The sequence below is a fragment of the Topomyia yanbarensis genome, chromosome 2 (genome assembly GCF_030247195.1).
Source record: "Topomyia yanbarensis strain Yona2022 chromosome 2, ASM3024719v1, whole genome shotgun sequence".
In the NCBI taxonomy this organism is placed as follows: domain Eukaryota; kingdom Metazoa; phylum Arthropoda; class Insecta; order Diptera; family Culicidae; genus Topomyia; species Topomyia yanbarensis.
In genome coordinates, this window is record NC_080671.1 from 302642953 (window position 1) to 302663778 (window position 20826).

Sequence of the window (20826 nt, forward strand, 5' to 3'; positions counted from 1 at the left end):
TTGTGCATGGAGCATGAAATGGAAGCAACATTTTCGTTCCAAATTGCGAGTTTGGACCTTCCCCACGAAAAAACAACTTAATTATTTTTAAATTTAGCTGGCTGGCGAGAAACTATAGGTACGGGATTTGCAAGGGAATTCTATTCATATGAAAATAAAATCGAGATTGAAGGAACCGCCGTAATTAAATCTAGTTGGTTGTTGGTCAGCAATTACGGCAGCGTAAGTTGCTTTCTTTATTTACTTCAGTTTATTGTCGCCGGTTTATTTTTAAAGAAACTCTTTCAAAAAAAAATCGTGCTTTTAGGAGATTTACAAGATTCTAAAACACAATTCAGTCTATAAAGATAAGCGTAAATTTTACACAATTTACCATAAATAGATATACGACCTTTTGCCTGTTACTTCAAATCAAACATTATTGGACTATTGGACGAAAACGTAAAATATCCATTAAAGTATAAAGGCCTATGATAGCGACCTTGTGATTCGTTTAAAAAGAGCGCCACGGCATATTATGCAAATCGGTAAATACCTGTGGAAGGATAATATCAGGCGTCTGCTTTAATTTCCCTATTGCCATTCATTGGAAAGTTAACTTTTGAACATAAAGGGTGAGTTGATAATTATGGCGACACTTCAGATTGGTTGGTAAATCGGTTATAGTTATAAATTGAATTTTAGAATGAGTTTGAGTAATATGCTGGCATGAAACCGAGCCAAAACAACGATTGGAGGCACTGCATTTTTTAAACCTAACTGTTTATGGTGCCTTTGGTCAGGAATGGATCATCATTACGTTTGCCACAAGTGCATGAAGCCTGCCAAATCAGGTACTACGAGGCGAATTTCGATAGCTTCATTTATTTGTAACGGTCAGCAAACTTGTCCTTACTAGTGAAATGTTCTCCTGTCCTGGAAACCGCTTAAACTCCCCTTTGATGTAGGTCACATGACCAATGTCGCAACACCGGTATTTCGTATAGAATTTCCAGGCGCGCGTTTTGGCAACACTCTGCTGGCGTTCCATTTGATTTGGAAAATTCATCATCTATTACGTTTACAATCGGCATTGTTTTTTGGCCCTGAGAAAGAGACGTAACGAAAGGTCAAATTTCTTACCAAATCTCGCGTCAAAATGTTCGGATTACACTTAAAATGAGCAATCAGCACTCTCTCGGTTTTCGACCAGCTCCTGGCTTGTTATCCATTGTCTTCCATAGCTGGAACATTTGGAATATATATGAGATGGTCGAATAATCCCATATGATTTATTGATTTTCTTCCATCTTGATCGGAACCTCACTGACGATTGCACAACTAAGCGTATGTAAACAATGAACTCTAAAAAACCTGGGTAAATTGGCACAATTTGAAAAAAGTTAACAGGCTTGAAAGTGTCGCCATAATTATCGACTCACTCTTTATTTGTACGCATTTCGGTAATCCTATTTTATCCGGTTGATTTAATTTTTTTTAAATGCCGCGTCATATTATATGTTGAGTTTATCCGGCTTTATAATTAAAATTAAATTCCAATTATACCTCAAGTAAGTGCAAGAAAATTTTTATTATGCGATTAACAATATAATAGCGAATAATAAACTCTGCTTTTAGTTGAATTCATCACATCGGAAACGAATTTCATTTCAAAATTCCCCACCAGTTTCGATAGAATCTCTTCCATAAAAAATACATATTGCACCGAGATGCAAATCGTTCTATTTTTTATGTTGCTCACTTCGTTATCATTTCCGTTCAATCGCCATAGCGGAGATAAAATTCCATTCCGGATGCTACCAAGCTAACAGTTTAATATTTGATTGTGACAAAAATGTCATGCAGATCTAGATGTAAAGGACAACCGTCGTTTTATCAAAATTTCCAATATGGACCATTCATTTGTGTTATTCAATTGCCGAGAAACTGCAGTTATAGCACTATTTTGCATCGAAAAGGCACCTAAATCTGGGCTAGGAGATTGTTGGCAGAGGATTCAACCAAATTTTAGCTTTTATCTTTTATTTTTTCATTTATGGTATAGCGAATCAAATTGTCTGTATTAACTATTACGTGGTGTTAGTTCGTACTATTCTCCTAGGAAGCTATTATTCGCACATACTGAAAAACTGGTCATTATTCGAAGAATTATCTAAACATTTTGAATTACTAATATTTTAGAATAGCCAGTCAACAGTTACTAAGACATCTACTCAAATCCCAATTGTAATTAGGGAAATTTTGTCGATAGTCTACTAATCTTCAGGGAGTTTTGGTGAATCTTTTTGTGTCCAATTTGACATAACCGATCAGAATACAATGGGTGATCTGAAGAGTCTGATAGCGATACAAACTCAGAGACCATTTTCAGTACTGTCAACATAAATAACTTACTAGAGACGGGAAGGACCACTTTGTTAGTAAATTTAAAGATGGCGTTTTGGTCTCAGGTTTCAATTACATAACATTTATTTTGCGTTAAAGTCGTGGCGGAAAATAATTAGTAAGTTCATGAGGAAGCAAAGAGCTTTAAACCCATCAGTCTGATCGTCTTTCTTCTCAAATCAGTGGAACACTTATTCGATCATTACCTTTGGGATATGAACTTGGACGGTCGCTCGCTGCATGCAATGACAAATCCATTTCAGCGGAGGAAGTCTATTACCACTCAGTTACACAATGTTGTTTATAAAATTAGACATCGACTATGTGCCTTTGGAATCCGTTTTGGAAGCAGCACAAGGTCACCTTTATATATCACAAACTGCATAGACGCAATGCTTAGCAACCGACATATATTCTCATCAGTAGAGATAATGAAACTGGGTGTCTGTGGATGCCCTCAGAACGGTGTAGTGTTCGTACTTTTATGAAATCTTGTCACTTGTTGAGAAAACTTAAAGAGCTTGGTTTTCCGACATATGATTTCGCTCATGATTATCACCGATCATCGGTATTTACATAAATGCACTGGTTGATTTAATGCAGTAAGCCTTATGTGTTATTGAGAAACCCGAGCCAATACTCAGGGGTTCACCATACAACCTCATAAAAATACCACGAATATGGCATGCGCCAAATTTTACAACTATCAAAACAGCATAAAATGGTTTGAAAAGTTCATAAATTTCCAAGAATATAGTTTTTATATGGGATTTTCCGCACCATGCGGCATCTGAAATTATGAACTATTCTAGCCAATACTTTTCTGCCGGGTGTGACGCACAATTGCAGTATTCTAATCGGGGTACTGACTGGACACTGCTGACTGTTCAGCAGGCTGAACTCGTGTGATTTTTGTGAATTTGATTACGGAACTTCAGCCCTGCAGAAATGCAATTGCTTTCCGAATTTTTGATTTTACATACATAGATTCACAGCCCAGTGTTGTAAAGCGCTATATGTTTTATCAGAACGAGTTAAGAATCCAGGCTACTTACTGTTTCATGTTGCGATTGTATTGTATTGTGTTGGCATTTTCCATTTTCCCATCTTTTTTCCACTTACCTTTCCCTTCCCATCAGGAAAGTAATGAGACGACATAGCACGGCTCCGAATAACATGGGAAATGCGCCAATCGAGCCAATATAGCCAAGATTGTGCTGATTGATTGGTTAAAAGGCTATATCACAGTGAAAAAAATTTCCGTGAAAATACACGAATTTTTTGCCTACAATGTGCACAAGAGTCTTTGAAATGTCAATAAGACGAGATTTATTTATGACTAATCTTAAGTGTGACATTCCATTAAATTGTTTAAAAAATTCTTTAAAATTGTAATATTACATATGTTAATCACGAGGTTTAGAAATTCAAGTATCTCTGGAATAGAATAGTTTCTCCTTTGTGGAGAAAAAATATGGTAAAAACTATTTTTTCTCTATAAAGGAATTTTCAAACCATCTTTGCGCGGGAAGAGCAAAAAACCCAAAAATGCCTTAGTTATGGAATTTGCGTTTCGACTTCGCCTCATTAGAATCCGACACTAACTTAGTGACAGGACTAAGCCAGCGCCGGACTGACGCTAGCTCCAAAAAAGTCATGTCATGTGTAAACTGATGAGAATTAATGAAATCGAAACTTTGTTTGGCTTAGCATGCCAAGTCAATATGAAATGCAGTATTTTGAAATCACATTTGTAGAGGGCTATCATAAGAATAAATAAATAGGGTGATGAGCCTATTTTCACCATACTAAGCAAGGTGCCTCACTAATTCGGTAATTTCTTGACTTACAATCAATGGAATGCGTAAAAATTGACATCAACCGCTGTGCTTCGTGGTTAAGAACCAATATAATAACAGAAATGCGTTGAAAACAGTAAAATTCTCGTGTTTGAGCACAATGAAAACTCGAATCGAGTGCCCCTATTGTTGCGCTACCATTTGACTCAATGCGTTGAACAAAGATGGCAGACACTGCTCTAACCAACGGCTTCAAATGGGAACGGTGATAATAGAAACATGGCGCAAATAGGCTCATCACCCTAAATAAAGGATTTTCGATAAAAGGAATTTCACTGGGTACTACTTTGCCGATAAGATGATATTAAGTGTATATGAAATATTTATTTGGAGAATATTAATAATAGCGTTAAACAACACAGAAAGCTTTCGCTGAAATGAATTTTCCCGAAACAGTCGTTAAAAAAATAAAACGAATTTTGAAAAAAATGGCGGTCATACGACTTTGCACCCTTCAAATGAACAATTAGAGATACACCATCTAAAGTTAATTAAAAAAGTCCTCTGCACTTGACACGTTCTAGCTCGGAAAATATGGAAAATCCGACACGGAGTGCGTTTTAGCTCAAACTGCAATTCTTCCAGCATTTCCTGTTGTTTTTTTAACGTGGATGCAAATATTTCATACAAGCAAGCTTCAAACGTGATACAATTTTTCCTACATCATCATCACACATCGCCGCATGTTGCACGTAGTACATAAAGGCATCAACCCATTTCACGACGCATTAGAATGGAAATGGCTCGAACGGAACAGCTCGGAACTTCAGCAGTGGATTTATGCAGGAGTGCAAAAATGAAGTTCAAACTTATGATAGTGCAGTGTCTATAGAGAATAATAAATAAAATTCAAGACGTCGAGCTATCTGAGGTCTGACTGCATACTTGTCGAGAAAAATGAGCTATAGATATTAAATTCAATTACAGTAGAGTGAAGCTGAATAGAGGCAAGTGAAAAAAGAGTGCCGAAGCGATGACAGCAAAATTCAAAAGATGCCAAGAAAAGAAGCTCTCGTATTCCATCGTGCGAAGGAACGGAAGCTGCTGGAGGATAAACGAAATTACGATGTAGGAGTGAAAACTTTCTATATAGACAGAGCATGTGCCATCAGTGATTGTGATAAAATCGTCTTCATGCGGAGAATGTAGATGCAGTAAAATATTTTGTGATGACATCGTCGTATTGCTCACACCATCAATGTAACAATGTCGCTTTCGCGACCATTGTCTTTTTGCTGACGACGATGATAGGTGAGTTCAAATCTATAACGCATTTACGATACTTACATTTTGCATCTTTCACAACTCTTTTCCATGTACATCCATTGTTTCGCCATTGTTAATGGGCGGTTGGAGGTGGTTTTAGCGAATATATGCTCTCGTGCGACGAAAAATATATGGTTATGGAGACATCTGCGAATTCTAATTTATTATTCGTTCAGGTTCAGCACATTCTTTGCACACTTAAGCATTTCTTTGTGGGGCTTTCGTTATCTGGTCAAAAAGAGTTTAAGTACGATTCACACTATACATCAGGCTTCCGTCACCGGTATAGAATGTCAACGGAACGTCAAAACTATTTACATACAGTTGAATGAGGACATTCACACACTGCATCAACGACACAAAACGTTTTGACGTACGAAACATGTGAACGGCCAGACGATAAATGCTTTTAACTTGTACTACTGCAACGGTGACGTGGCGTTGACGTTCTTTTCCGTTGGCGGAAGCTGATGTATCGTCTGAATTGGGCTTAATGATTTGAAGCTTCAAGTATAATATATTTGTATTTCTAATTACCTCCAAATTGTAAATTGTTTCAAGATGATGATTTAAAATGGACGAATTCATGAAGTTGGAAATATACCTCGATCCCAACCTTTCTTAATTGTGTATTTGCATATTTTTTCGGACTTTAGAGTTGTTGAAAATTTAATATCCAATGAACTGCCCATGATCGCATAGTTGTCCCGTTTTCTATAGGATTTCCTATCTTTATGGGACTGATATGCGATCATGGGCAGTGAACTAGTGTATTAACTTATAATTTAAAAGTTTGGTATGAATATCTAAAATTATCTTATTCAACCTAGAATAACCCAAAATTCTGAAATCGCATAGTGCACTGAGTGCACATCATTATGAAATTCAAGAGAAATTGTCTTAACTCAAGTAGCAATTTTTGTAGCCACAACTAGTGTATAACCAGTTTGTCACAAAAAAATGCACTAGTTAGCGGCGGAAAAAAAATTCGCTACTTGGGCAACGATAATGACGTGATTTCCGGAGAGTTAATAAAACAATAAAAGTTCAACTGTTCCAACATCAACAACATCATAGTGGAGAACAATCATAACAAAAGCAGCACAAGTGTCTGCCCGAAGTCAACAACCTCTACCTTTCACTTCTTCTATGGCATATCTCTCTGAATTTCGTGAACAAATTGCTATGAAGTCTGGAACAATCACAATTTTACGTTACTCCACGCGAAATCCCGTGCAAAACTACGTGCGAAATTCCGCGTGAAATTCCAAGAGAAATCCCATGCGAAATTCAGCGCGAAATCTTTAAAATTAAAATATTCTAAATTATGTACATTATTTATTAATTATTCATGGACGATCTACGGCACAATTTTACAAAAGCATCCTGAATGACAATTACAATTACAAAAATGCGCTAACGAGAACTGCTGTTAGTTCAAATCAGCATTATAGCGATGGAGTGCTTCATTTTGTTGAAATACATCTTCCGTTTGTATAGTTTTTAATTCTTCTGTAGCTCCAACCGCCGCGGATTTTTTTGGCTGAAAATCAAAGAAAAAAAGCAAAAGAAGCAAAGCTGTTGATGTCAATTTTTAAACCTTCCATCGACTATAGGCCGAGTAATTAGTAAGGCCAAAATATGCACTTTACCCTATTTATTACACCCATAACGTGAAAAAACGCAAAATATTTTTTCTCGGAGCGGAGTATCTGTCTCCTTTTATCACATTCTATCGACTTAGCGCGATAGAGTGTATTCGACTCTAAGTTTGGATTAATCCAAATACTATCTCAACTCTCTGTTTTCAACACGAGTGACTGTAGATAAATGCTCTGACAACAAAGTATACCATTTCTTAATGATTTCTGCCTGATGTAGTGCTAGAAACCACTCGCTAAATCAAATCCTGCTGATACATTCAAAATGCACTGTACCGTTTCCATATTCCGTGCCTCCAGAAAGTTGCAACACCTTTGAGTTTGCCTCCTTTTTTCCCACAATAACACCCTAGCTTGCAGTAATTTTACCCTGTGAACCTACCTGGAAAAAATCAAGTTTCATATCATTAGCGACGATTCGTTAGAGACCTGCTCTTGATTCTGTGATTGCTGGGGTAACAACCACGTTCTTTTCTTTTCTATGCATTCTGTTTATTCAAATGGCACGTTGTTTCAGCTCGACGGTACTAAAATGCTTGCGTTTAAATATTTGAACTTATTTTAAAGTGGTGCGCCAAAGTTTGAACGATTCTTACAGTCCTTTGGACTGCAGACATCTAAAAAAATTGCAAAAAATCGTATTATCACCAATATATTACTTGATATATTTTTGCAAAAACGTCGGGGTTTTTATTGAATTGAATTCGAATTGAGTTTTTTTTTTATTCAATTCGATTATTTGTCACTTGTTGAGAAAACTGAATGAGCTTGGTTTTCCGACTTATGGTTTCGCTCATGATTATCACCGATCATCGGTATTTACATAAATGCACTGGTTGATTTGATGCAGTAAGCCTTATGTGTTATTGAGAAACCCGAGCCAATACTTAGGGGTTCACCATACAACCTCATAAAAATACCACGAATATGGCATGCGCCAAATTTTACAACTATTAAAACAGCATAAAATGGTTTGAAAAGTTCATAAATTTCCAAGAATATAAATTTTATATGGGATTTTCCGCACCATGCGGCATCTGAACTTGTGAACTATTGTACACACCAAAAAATCTGAATTTTATCGTTGACGTAATTGCAAACATGACACAATTCAACAAACCGTAATTTACGAAATGACAGAACATTACCGTGTTTGAACGATTCTTACAGTCCTTTGGACTGCAGACATCTAAAAAAATTGCAAACAATCGTATTATCACCAATATATTACTTGATATATTTTTGCAAAAACGTCGGGGTTTTTTTTTTGAATTGAATTCGAATTGAGTTTTTTTAATTCAATTCGATTATTTGATAAATCAGTTGAGGTGAGTTATTCCTATTAGTAATGTAAAAAATACATACGATTTTTCTCTGCGTTTTTGGCATTTCCTGTAGCATGAGAATTTCCCAAAATGTTTACTGTGACTCAAAGGGTTGAATAAAATAATACGAAATTGGAACCTTGTGAAGAACTTTTCTCCTAATAAGCCGTTGGGCCAAACCTACAGTACATGCCTACGTCAAAGTCAAACATTTACCGATACTCAGCCCTAACCTTAGTTAAGATTTGGCCGGATAAGCTAGAAGTAACTGTGAATTACCTTAAGCAGGCAAACAAGATTGTTTGCTGGAAGCTTTCTACGCAAGGTATCATATCTACGTACAAAGACAGTTGACCCGCATAGGGCAGACATGCGAAAATCTGCTGCAGTATGAGGTTAGGACTTTCAAATACCCGGTGCTTCAATCAGCGAAAATTCTGAATAGCTAACAACTACATTCAGCAAAAATCGCGGAGGATGGGAAAACATTTTTTTCTTAACCAGCCACGGTTCGTGTGGTTTTCGACAGGTCAACTTTGCCAAACTGTGTCCTCTTAGATCAAATTAGTCTAACAGTTCGCAGCTTTATGCCGAGGGTCGTGAGCTACATTTGTTCTCATTGTAGCAACAAGGATAAATCAGCGAGAATTGTGAGGATGAGTTTTGGGACAGAGTTGCTGAAAATTTCTCTAATGTGAGGAAAAATTTAAAGACGCGACCACGGATGCGGTTATTGAAAAGCATGTTTAACGAACACCACGTGCAAATTTTAGCTTCCTAGATAATCAATAACTACCAGACTATCCGAAATATTTGCACGGATCGTCGTTTGTATTTACCATCACAGATAAAAGATCGTTTAACCTGAAATACTAATATTAATGTGGCAAAATGTACTTTGGGACGGAACAATTATTCTTTGGAAAAGGCATAGAACTAATCATTAGTGCAGAAATAAAACATGTCAATAAAAGGATTTTTCTAATCCAATTCTTTTCCTATTATGAATTCTTCCTGGTAGCAAGGCATACATAAGAACGGTGCTGCACCGTGTCTTATTCCTGTGCACTGGCTCATAACGTGTCTTAGCTCAGATCATTTAGGTAGTGCTCTTGATAGTATTCGATGAGTCAGAGTTAGTATTTTTTTACTCTCATTTGAAACATCGATCGCTCGGAGAATTCGAGTTGAAACAGCAAAAACGCGAGTCTCAGATTTTTTTTCGAAAAATATCATAGAACATATTTTAAACTTTCAACTAATATAAATATAAAATAACATGTTTTAAACTTTCATCGCATTTCCAATCGACAGGATAATGAAAAATATGAGACAGATATGATTGGAACGGCACTGCTAGATTTGCTTCTTTAAGGGATTGAGGGTTGCCATGGAAAAACAACAGTTTTTCTCAAGTACATGTCTGGACGCCCTTAGTAAACGAAGGACTTTAAAAACTTCTGTTTTGCTTCAAAATGGTGATCATTTTTCGGAAATTGTTTATTTTGAATGACTCAAAATAAAAATTCCTTGGTACAGGAAGAAGTACAATAAGAAGAAGAAGTAAGAAATGAGAGGGTAAATGTTTCAAACCGATTGGTTTAGCTGTTGCCGATACACCGCTAAGCCGTTTTCGAAAAAATACGATTTTTAGATAATTGCATCAAAAGTTTCATGTTAATTTTTTGCAATACTGAAATCAGGTATATTCGATCTACATAGAATCATCTATTCCGAGGCCATAGTGACTACACAGCGAGAGCAGCTGATGCTGTTGGATTAATTGCGTATACAAATACGAGAACAAACTAAATTTACACTCTCATGTAAAAGGTTTTGAACAGAAGATACTTTTCCACCCAGTGTCTGCCTGGTTACAGAAACGACCAAAGAAAACATGATGGAAACTTTTGAATAAAGAAGCGATGAAAGCGCTCCAAAATTTAATCGAACAATAGGTTTGATGTGAGTTTCTTTCTGGCTTCTGGCTGTTTCTGCGAATGTCTATCACAGACTAACAGACATAACAATCGAAAACAATGCTTTACCCGCTTTAATGGTTATTTTAAATATATTTGTAGTTGGGACTGTGGCCGCATTTGAAATTATTGCGCCACTGACATATGAACAATGATATGGGGGATAGACCACTGGTGAAAAAGCTAGTGTTCTGGGAAATTGCCTGATCAATATTTTTAAGGGAATTCGCTCATAGTGTTATGCCTGTTAATCTGTGTGTCTAGCTCCAGGACACTAATAATCTCCTGGTTGAAATCTACCAAGCGGTGGTAGCCCCGAACAACCCCCAACTAAAACGACAAAAATAGTGTAAAATAGAGAGCAATTGGAACACGGTCTCATCGGTGGAAGTTTTGGTTTACACCACTATGCACAGGCACCATGACTTTCGATTCTCTTTCGATTAGCAACTGTCATCGCGCCGTCGATTACTACTTTTTCAAATTCGAATTCAAACAAGGGGTGAGTCCCTTAGAACAATTCACAGTAATACACGATCAATTCACTCGTTACCACAAAGTGTGGCACAATGAGGCACACTTCTGACAACTCGAAAACTGTCAACAAAGTGTAGTTAAATAATCATAGCAACCATTGCTTTTGTATTACTGAACACCGTGGCACATCGTGGCACATCTTGGAACATTGCGGCACAAGCTACCACGCTGTTTGTTTGCGAGCACAATTCGATTTGTGCCAAGCGACTCACCCCTTGAATTCAATTCAAAATTTGATTGACCTGTCGACCAACACACTATATTCAGCTTTTTGTTCGTGGCTGCATTCCCAACTGCGCACCTCTCTTTGACTAGTCGTCTGTCTAGTGTCAATTTTGACATATCAGTTGTGTTAATTTTGACAAGCCGTTCCTTCGGTCTCAATTTTCACATCGCGGTAGGCGTTCATTTCAATTCTCATCTCAAACATTGAACGTCAAATCATAATTTTTGATTTTCTTTCTCGAAGAAAAAGCCTAGTTCGGTTCGAGTCGTGGCAATGGATTCAGCCGATTGTAGTCCCAGCGGCACAAGTACAGAACATAGAATATTCGAAATCACGTATACGAAAATGGCTTTCAATAATCGTTCCACTAACAGCGCACAATACGATGACCATTCGTTCTTATAATTTAATCGGGCGACCGCTATACTGAGCTAATTATCACAATTAGTTTTTTTTATTTTTTTGCTACAAATTGTGATCGAAATTCGCGCAGATCTTTAACAAACATTGCTAAGGTACTGTATTGTTAGAAGGTTGCACGATTTTCCTGGTCATTTTAAACCGAGCTTCATTGATTTATTACTAGTCGTATTGTATGTGATGAGATGATCTCGACTTTCACATAGCTTTCAAAAATCTGATAATGTGCTTATAAATTTATTGATCAGCTTATAAATAGATACGCGAATAAATTGATAGCAACGACAATGTGATTGAAAACAAACTAACAAATTTAAATTTGACGTTTAACGTTTGAATTGAGAACATAAATGAGCAAGGTAGGTGAGAGTTGTGACACTTGTGGCTTGTCAAAATTGACATTACTGACGAATTGTCAAAACTGACACTGGACGAACAACTTGTCAAAGTAGAGGTCTCATTTTAAAACGCAGCCACCAGCAAAAAGCTGAATACCATTTGTGAGAAATACCCTGTTCGATTCCCCAAATATTTAAACAAACATTGTGTGGGCTTATTGCTTGACATTTCCTCCAACCTATTCCGAAACTACATACTGTCATTCAAAAACATCCCAAATTCATCCTAATTCATTTTCATGATGTAATATATTCTCCCTTATATACCATACAATTAAAAATGAAACGTCGACATTCGACCGTGGTTAATCTTTCTCGAGGTTTATGGATAATCCTTCAATGATGCGAGAAATTCAAACACATCACGTACCCGATTTCGACAGGTTTCAATTTCCGGAATTTCTAACCCACCTTACGTGTTCGACAAGCAACTGGGCAAATAAGTTTGGGTAGAAATCTGTTCCTCAGCTTCAATTCGAAAACAACGGAAGCACATATTCCTCCGAGTCGGTTCAGTCAAAATCATGTGCGGTTTCCCATCAAATAGTACGTGACGTCTGTACATACAGTCTTTCTTTTTTCTGCTCTGCTTCCAGATATGAGAGAACAAACCATGTTAACCGAGTATCCCCCAACGACGGAAGCCGTACCATATTCTAAACAAATCAGTTCGAGCAGCAAATTGTCATCGCCGTCAGTTCCGATGTCGGCGACGGAGAAGATATTGCTTAATGTGACAACGACAGACACGTTGACACCTTCGGAGCAGCTTCGAGAAAATTTCTCGACACCTCAGTACGAGACGGCAGCATTGCCGCAGTCACCGCCCACGATTGCGGCAGCATCATCGCAACCAACGACCGTAGTACCATCCTCTTCTCTGACAACAGGAGCACAGACGGTGGATCAACACAAATCTAACTATAGCATAAAGTTCACAACTTTTCGACCATGTAAGTTCCCGTTGCAAAGAGACCGCTGCGTTAGAATTGCAAATAGGTATGGCGAAAAATACTAATAGCTTCCAATTTGGTGATTTATTGTTCCAGTACTAGTACCTACTTTACCTGATATTCGACATAGGATTATACATTCGATGCCTTATCAGTCCAAGCATCACCACGAGCGGCATTGGGGTCCATTTTTCGAAGAGCCACTCAACGTGACTTCCGGGGCACTGCAAGTCGGCTATCATTTGTCAACGGAAGCAATCCTCAACTGTAGGGTAGGGATGCTCAAGGATAAAACGGTAAGCCAACAATTTTCCAATCTTCTAACTGAAGAATCCCTTTTAGTTCGGGTTGAATAAATCGCTCACGTATGAATTGTACGTTGGCTCAAAACAATCGATTGCTATAGTGTAGTGTGCTAATGGCAAAAATGTCTCCATTAATCTTATCTCTGTCGGTAGCCCAAACTGCTCTAATTTTCATCCAAAGCCAATGCTTTTATCCTTTTTCCTCTCCCCATTTCCACGTTACACTGCTGACCGACAAATTCCACCTATTAGGTGATGTGGATCCGTAGGACAACCGATAAGGTATCTCTGCTCACAGTAGGAAACAATACGTATAGTGGCGATCCGAGGATAAGAGTGAAATTTCAATATCCAAATAACTGGCGCCTACATATCAACCCGATCAAGAATGACGATGGTGGCTTATATATGTGCCAAGTTTCTACGCATCCGCCCAGAGTTTTCGCCACCAATCTCACAGTACTAGGTAGGTAGCATTCTTTTTTAGATTGCATCCGATCAATGGGCGATCCGGCACAATTAGCATGGCCCCGAACAAAGCAGCGTGAGTGATTGTCCCGTTGTTCATCGGTTGTCCTTTCATTTCCATTCTAGTGAAAAATTGCCAAGCAATCATACTGCATAACAAAGCAAAAGCTCAATGACGGCAGAAATACGTCGGAAGGGTACAGAGACAGGTAGCATGCCATTTGTCTGATGATGGGTAAGTGGGAAATCCCCTTAAGTAGCGATACGCCGAGCGATGGGCATTTACATGGGTATCGATTTCCTTTCCAAGAATACATCTTTTGCCCTGCTCTGGTGGATAGGTGATCCGAATATATATGAAAAGCGCTAGAAGGAAAAATCTGAAAAGTTCGACTAGACGGAAGTAAACGAATAGTTACTGATGATTCGTGCGTGTGCCTTCAGTGGAATAATGAAATGCGTATATCAGTCATATTAGCATTCATACACATTATTAGATAACATATGCGATGGACACATTTGATGATTTGTGTCCACATAGTAATGCAGTGTGTACCACATATATACTGCCCATATATGCATAAGAGTCCCATATTGAAAAACAGCAAGCCGAGAAAAACGCTGTTCAAGATTTACATTTTTCATTGAGCCTTATGGATGGGACAACCATGTTTTGGTATTTTTTCAATATTTTCTGAACAAACCTGGTAAACTGATTTGTACATTATGATTCAGTGGTGATACAGAATACAATCCAACAGATATCTCATTTTCGACAAAAATCCATATGGGACTCTAATGCTTATATGGGCAGTATACGTTTTCAATACTTTTTCATAGTAACTTTTTTCTATTCAAACGAACTGCACCACATTTTCAGCGTTTGTTTTAAACCCTAATCAATGATGTTTTTCGAATTCTGAAAGCCTTGGTGCGTTCTGTTCGTTTGTTATGGCCAGGCCCGATGAGAGGGGGGGTCAGCCAGGGCAATTACCCTGGGGCCCGGGTCGCATTTAGGGGCCCGCGCTTTAACCCGGAAGATGGTCGAACATGTTCCGATAAAAATGGTAATAGTAATTTCTTTATAATCATTCGCCTTATTAAATTGTCATATGATGAAAGTGTTAAAAAATGAAAACTTTATTTGATAGTTGTCTTTTGTTAAAACAAACGTTCTTAAGCGAGTTTTCCACTTTGTGTACATGTTAAAAAACAAACGAAGGAGTATACACTATAAATTATTGAGAAGCCAATTCAAAACATGTTCGAAGAAAGCAATAGAGCGTCAAACCGAAATCCGAGCGCGAGGACAAACGCATCCGTTCTCTTCTACGTTCGATTCTTAATGGTGGTGCCGGTTGTTGGCTTGGAGATACTGTGTGTGATTGTTGTTGAGTGAAGATTTGTTCCTGTCAAATTCGTGGATATTTTTGCAGAAATAGGCATAGGAATCTACCATGGGTGCATAACCAGTGTTTTTCTGGTGAAACGTCCCATTTTCGCTTGATAAGCATAAAAAGTTACGTATGAAGGAGTTGGTTTGTACGGAAGCATTCTCACCATAAGAACAATGTTAGGGGCACCCGGGAAAATGGGAATATTCAGCTGTTATGAAAACCACTTCTCCGTTTCTTGGCATGATTTTATTAATCACGATGGTGTGTGAAGATAAGTCATGTAAGCACATATCTCTGGAGGCCTTTATATACGAGGATATTGTTGCTAACGAGGCAGCTTTCGTTGGTGTGCTGCACATTGTTCCGCGAAACACACGACTGTGCTTCTTAATGTTTGATATGGTGCATTTACAGGGCATTAACTTTTCCCGGATTGAGCACAATCTGTACGTTTAGTAATTGTTTTACTACCCGAGTAGCTAGTCTTGCAACACATTTCCAAAAATCAATAGCAAGACAATTCGTCTGCAGTCGTTTTTGCCGTGTATCTTTAGTGGAACGATTTTTAGCTTCTACTCTATGCGAGATGAGAAGGTAGACTGACCTTATTTAACCGGTGATAAAAAAGGATAATTTTTGTATTTTTAATTGCACGTTCAAGGATTGTTCCCTCTAGCAAAATATCCCTAGCAAAGAATTGTGTTGAGATAGAACGGTAATTTTGGGCCTCGCCAAAGATGCATGTGATGTCTATAAGAACCCAATTATAATGTGCAAACTAAAGCAATCAAACAGTTCAGTTCAGCCAACAGCAGCAGTACTCGGTTGCCCGCTGTACTCGCAGTTGTTTAATTTGCGTCTGATTACTGCGATGATTACTCTATATTGTTGTCGGGTTCTGCATATTCTCACAGCATATAAAAACCGGCTCCTACGTGAGACATAGCACATTGTTTATTTACAAAACCTGCATAATATTTACAATTGGAACCGGTTTAAACTTATGTAAATTAAAAAATCTTTTTGATTTAATAATTTTAAACGAGAATTTCGAGCTGCATCTGCTACCTTCTCATCTTGCTTACAACAAAAGCTACAAACTGCTCCACCGTTACCAGCAAATAACTCAATCCGTGTTCCTGCTTTGTCTGCACAGTAGAAGTAATGTATCGTGTTCCAATTCAGTATGTCGAAAAAATGAGTGATGATTATAAGCAGATCATAAGGTTTATTGTGGTCGAACTGTATTCCTGTTTACTTTTCGAGGCTTCCTTAAGATGTATTGTTAGAAGGACAAATGGAGCTAAAGATGGCCAATGTTTACACTCTACAATTTCACCATGTTAGACATACCGTGCTGATTATGTTTCAGAACATCAATCAAGTAGAAGCGTTTTTTTTGCGAAACGAAATATATCGTTGAATGTGGCAACATGAAGTCAGAACCTCTGTATATATAGGCGATGACACAAACGAGGTACGAATACACGAATTAGCACTGTGCGCCTCTAATTACGTCGATAATCGTTATTTACACCCGAGTACCCGCATGTTGAAAAAATCGTTACTATGGAAATTTTACCCGATTTGGATACCACGGAATAAGAAGCTGTCGAAATTCAACCTGTCTGGCACGCTATCTGTGGATGTGGATATATGAGTCAACCGGAGACTAATAGAAACCACGGACTCACGAATTTCCCATGGCAGAAGAGGTACCAACTCATGCTGAGCTAGACGGCTTAGGTTTAAAAGGGCCCAGCAGTAATACAAACCTTGGGGCCCGACGCGGCTCTCGACGGCCCTGGTTATGGCAGTTTAAGTGAAAAAAGCTGTTCAGTTCATTTCTAAAAAAAATCACAAGTGTTTTTTACGCTGAAACCCTTACCTCCCCTTAAGAAAATAAAAATTCACAAAAAATGCAGTACTCGAGTAATCTCTCTGTAATAATTAACACTACATGTAGCAGTCAATTGTATTTCTTTAATTTTTGAATATAAGTTTAATTCGCTTCGTCATTTAATTGTTACAGTTTCCTATGTTTTTTGCTCTGAGCTTGTTTTAGAATGATTTGAGTGCTTTCTTGAATTTTTCAACTAACTAATACTGCTTCGCGTTGTCACAGAAACCGGAGGTCATTAAAATTCCGCTTTCTCCGGTTGTCAACCCAATTGAAAATGTTTCGAGTATGATGGTTCGCGATGTATATGACAACGCGAAACAGTATTCGTCAGTTTCAAACTTCAAGAAAACAAACTAATCATTCTAAAACAACACACCTAGAAAAAACAGTGTAAATTTACGTCTCCTGACCCTGACATATACGAGCATCAAAAATGACTTAGTTTTACGTTTGATTTTAATTTTACATGACGTTTAATTTCGTAAATCATGTAATTTTACTCCACATACAGCGTTTGTTCTGAATGGTAGGAAGTGTAATTTTATGTTATTGCGCATGTAAAGTATATGTTTCATGTAATATTAAACGGAACACGGTAATGTTCCGTCATTTCGTAAATTACGGTTTGTTGAATTGTGTCATGTTTGCAATTACGTCAACGATAAAATTCAGATTTTTTTAGTGTGAAGCTCAGGGCAAGAAATATAGAAAATAGTAATAATTAACCCTCCGGAAATCGCGCTTATGGCCCACTGAACGAGCAGCCGCTGGTGCCCTAACACGATTTCGCTAGATTTTTAGAGCAGCGTGCACTCAGTGCGACTGTCGGAGGGTTAAATGACGAAGCGAATGAAACTTGTATTGAAAAATGATAGGAATTCGTTGACTAATAAATGTAGTGTACATTATTACTGGATTATTACTTGAATAAAGCATTTTTTGAGAATAACTATATTTTTATTTAGTGAACGTATATATGTAGGGCACCACTTTTTTCATTTAAACTGCCATAACAAACGAACAAAACGTACCAGGGTTTCCAAATGTCGAGAAACACTGTTGACACATTTTTTACTTAAATTACCATAACAAACAAACAAAACGAACAAATCCCAGGAAATATTGTTGATTGAGCTTTTAAACCAAGCTTTGAGAATTTGGTGTAAATTGTTTGAATAGAAAAAAAAAGTTATCCTGGAAAAATAGGGTGAACGTATAAATGTGAGGTACACTGAATGTGTCTGTAGATCTCACATTTTGGAACCATTTCGCTTCTGGAGGTTACATTATCCCGGCAGAATACAAACTACAAAATACATTATCCCGGCAGAATACAAATAAAAATACTAATAGCTGTGTTATATATTTTATTACTGGTTTCTAACTTATGGATCGCATTTAAATTCCAGTCATACTCTGGATAATAGTGGCGGGATATCAGGGGTTATCAATGAATAATCAAATGTTCGGAATCTGTTGAACAAATCAATAACAATTCTGAATCTAAAACACTATCTGCTTCGAAGGGGCTGCGTTTAAATTAATTCACTGAAACGAAACAGATGGTTTTGTTGAAATCGGTATATAAATAATCAATTTTGGGAATATTAGAGCAGACAATAAAAATAACATGCTTAGGAGCGGGCATAGCGTAGTTGGTAGTCGATTGGCTTGTTCGCAGCTCACCTGGGTTCGATTTCTAACCCTGCACATGGGGTTACAGATTTTTCTAAAAGAGGCGAATGACCGTAAAGTTAAAACATCCATAATCGAAATAAACAAAAAATAAACAAAATGGATGTAAAGTTGGTACACAGCGGGAACTGATACGCAACTCGGTATAGTTAACATACTCGGGACGTACAACACAGGGCCACCTTCCTCTAGATTGATTTTGAAATCAAGCATAAAAGTGGTACGTTCTCTGTTTCAGTAGCTGACGAATAAAAAATGTCATGGAAGCGAAAAATCGATTATACACTAAAAAATTATTTCCATTTTTTGAGTGCATTACAGGATTTTTAGTGCACCTCGAGTTGACCGATTCGGTTATTCAAGCACTCAAATAAATGGTTAGAGAATCTTATTTTACTGTATCAGTTTTATTTATTTTTGGCAAATTTTAGACTAAGAGAAACGGAAGCAATGAACTTAAAAGACGGATAGGTATTCTAGAGCGAATCAGTTATAAACTTAAAAGAGAAAAAGAGTCCTTTGGCTTCTGCTAAGTGGGACTTGGGCGTTGAACCCAAGTCTACCACATGGTCATTGATAGAACATAACTCATCATCATATTTTTCCGCCAATACTGGCAGGAAACTAGTTAAAGATTTTTCGTTGTGGTTATATGCCTGAAAAATATTAAGTTATTGATGTTTTAGTGGACATTTGAGCACAGTTCTTCCTTCGGCAATGTTTTCAGTGTTTATCGGCAAGTAGATAGAAAAGGATGAAAAATGGAGTTCATAGTTTGTTTCTAGTACGTCAGGATCGGTGTCAACAAAAGTTTGAAGATTTGTGTATTACCAATTATTACACTAACCATCCAGTTGGATTGAAAATCTAGTAAAATGAGAAAAGTGAAGTAAGAGAGTTTTTATAGTATACATTTGAAAACGGAATAGAATGGCATAATTGGACCTTGTATACAAGGTCACCTTTTCAAGCTAAGCACTTTTAAAGTCGAGAATTCAGAAATAAATGTTCAAAAACAGTTTTGATGCTTAATTTCGAAGCCATCAAGTTTGGAGTATCTTTAAAAAATTTAATAATATAATTCAGTGCATCTCATGACGACTTCATTTTGGCGATGAATCCCCCTAAAAGTAATTATAGCGAATCAACTCGTTAAAAACATTATCTAGAGACCTGGAACCTTCAATATAGTTGTTATGAATGATATCAGAAACAATTCCGTTGTAAACATGTGAGCTCTATAAGAGTAGCATATCGAGATACAGAATAATGTCTACAAATTATTATTAAATTCTATTTTCTTGAATATAACTATTTATTGTAAGCTTTAGAGACTCGTACCATGGATAAACATGTGTATTCTAGTAATATAAACAACTTTGCAAAAATTAAAAAAAGTTAAAGTAATCATAAGAACTAGTATATAAATAATTAGTTTTTTTCCGCAAATAATCTAATATATCTTGATATCCTGAATGTGTTGAACATCCATGTCTTCAACAAAGTTGTTTCTAGTATCATTCTCTTTTAGCATATTTTATTTGCCGCAAAGCTATTCTATATCGAACTCAGGAACTATACGGAAGACGCCAAGTCTTTTCATAATGTTTTGGAAGAGTTGATTCTTTATAATTACTTCTAGGGGGATTAAACACCAAAAATATTGTTTCCAATAAATGCGCTGAATTATGGTACGAAACTTTTTCGAAGATACTAAACCTTCAAAGTTGACGGTTAAAGAAATTATGTGATCTTAAACGTGGATATCACCACAAACAGCAGCTTATTTAACTTTATTTATTTTCCTACATTTTTATCCCACTGGGTTGCTTTTTTATAAGTGGCACAAGCTAAATTCGATTATCCGTAGACTTGAATATCCGAAGATAATGACACGATTATTCGCAATCCATTTAAAAGGAGACATCGCCTCGATTATTCGAACTATTTTTCCAAACTAGATTAAGTAGGATGCTGGCTCAGTGGGCAAAAAGAATCGACTTTTTTTTATTCGCTTAATTGTTAGTATTGAGCCTCTAGAATAGCCTC

General features: G+C 37.1%; 1 protein-coding gene across 15 annotated transcripts in view; it reads left to right on the forward strand.

The window, feature by feature from the left end:
- LOC131683405 (uncharacterized) overlaps positions 1-20826 on the forward strand; it is a 69722-nt gene that overhangs the window by 26716 nt on the left and 22180 nt on the right. For 6 of the 15 annotated variants that reach the window (XM_058965366.1, XM_058965367.1, XM_058965369.1 and 3 more), the window contains exons 2-5: positions 5172-5495; positions 12653-13009; positions 13106-13305; positions 13567-13780. In XM_058965366.1, the coding sequence (XP_058821349.1) occupies positions 5414-5495; positions 12653-13009; positions 13106-13305; positions 13567-13780 (853 nt within the window). In that variant the 5' untranslated portion in view covers positions 5172-5413. Of the gene's footprint in view, positions 1-4829; positions 5496-12652; positions 13010-13105; positions 13306-13566; positions 13781-20826 lie in introns of those variants that run through there. The other 9 variants (XM_058965358.1, XM_058965365.1, XM_058965363.1 and 6 more) reach the window with 4 other exon arrangements.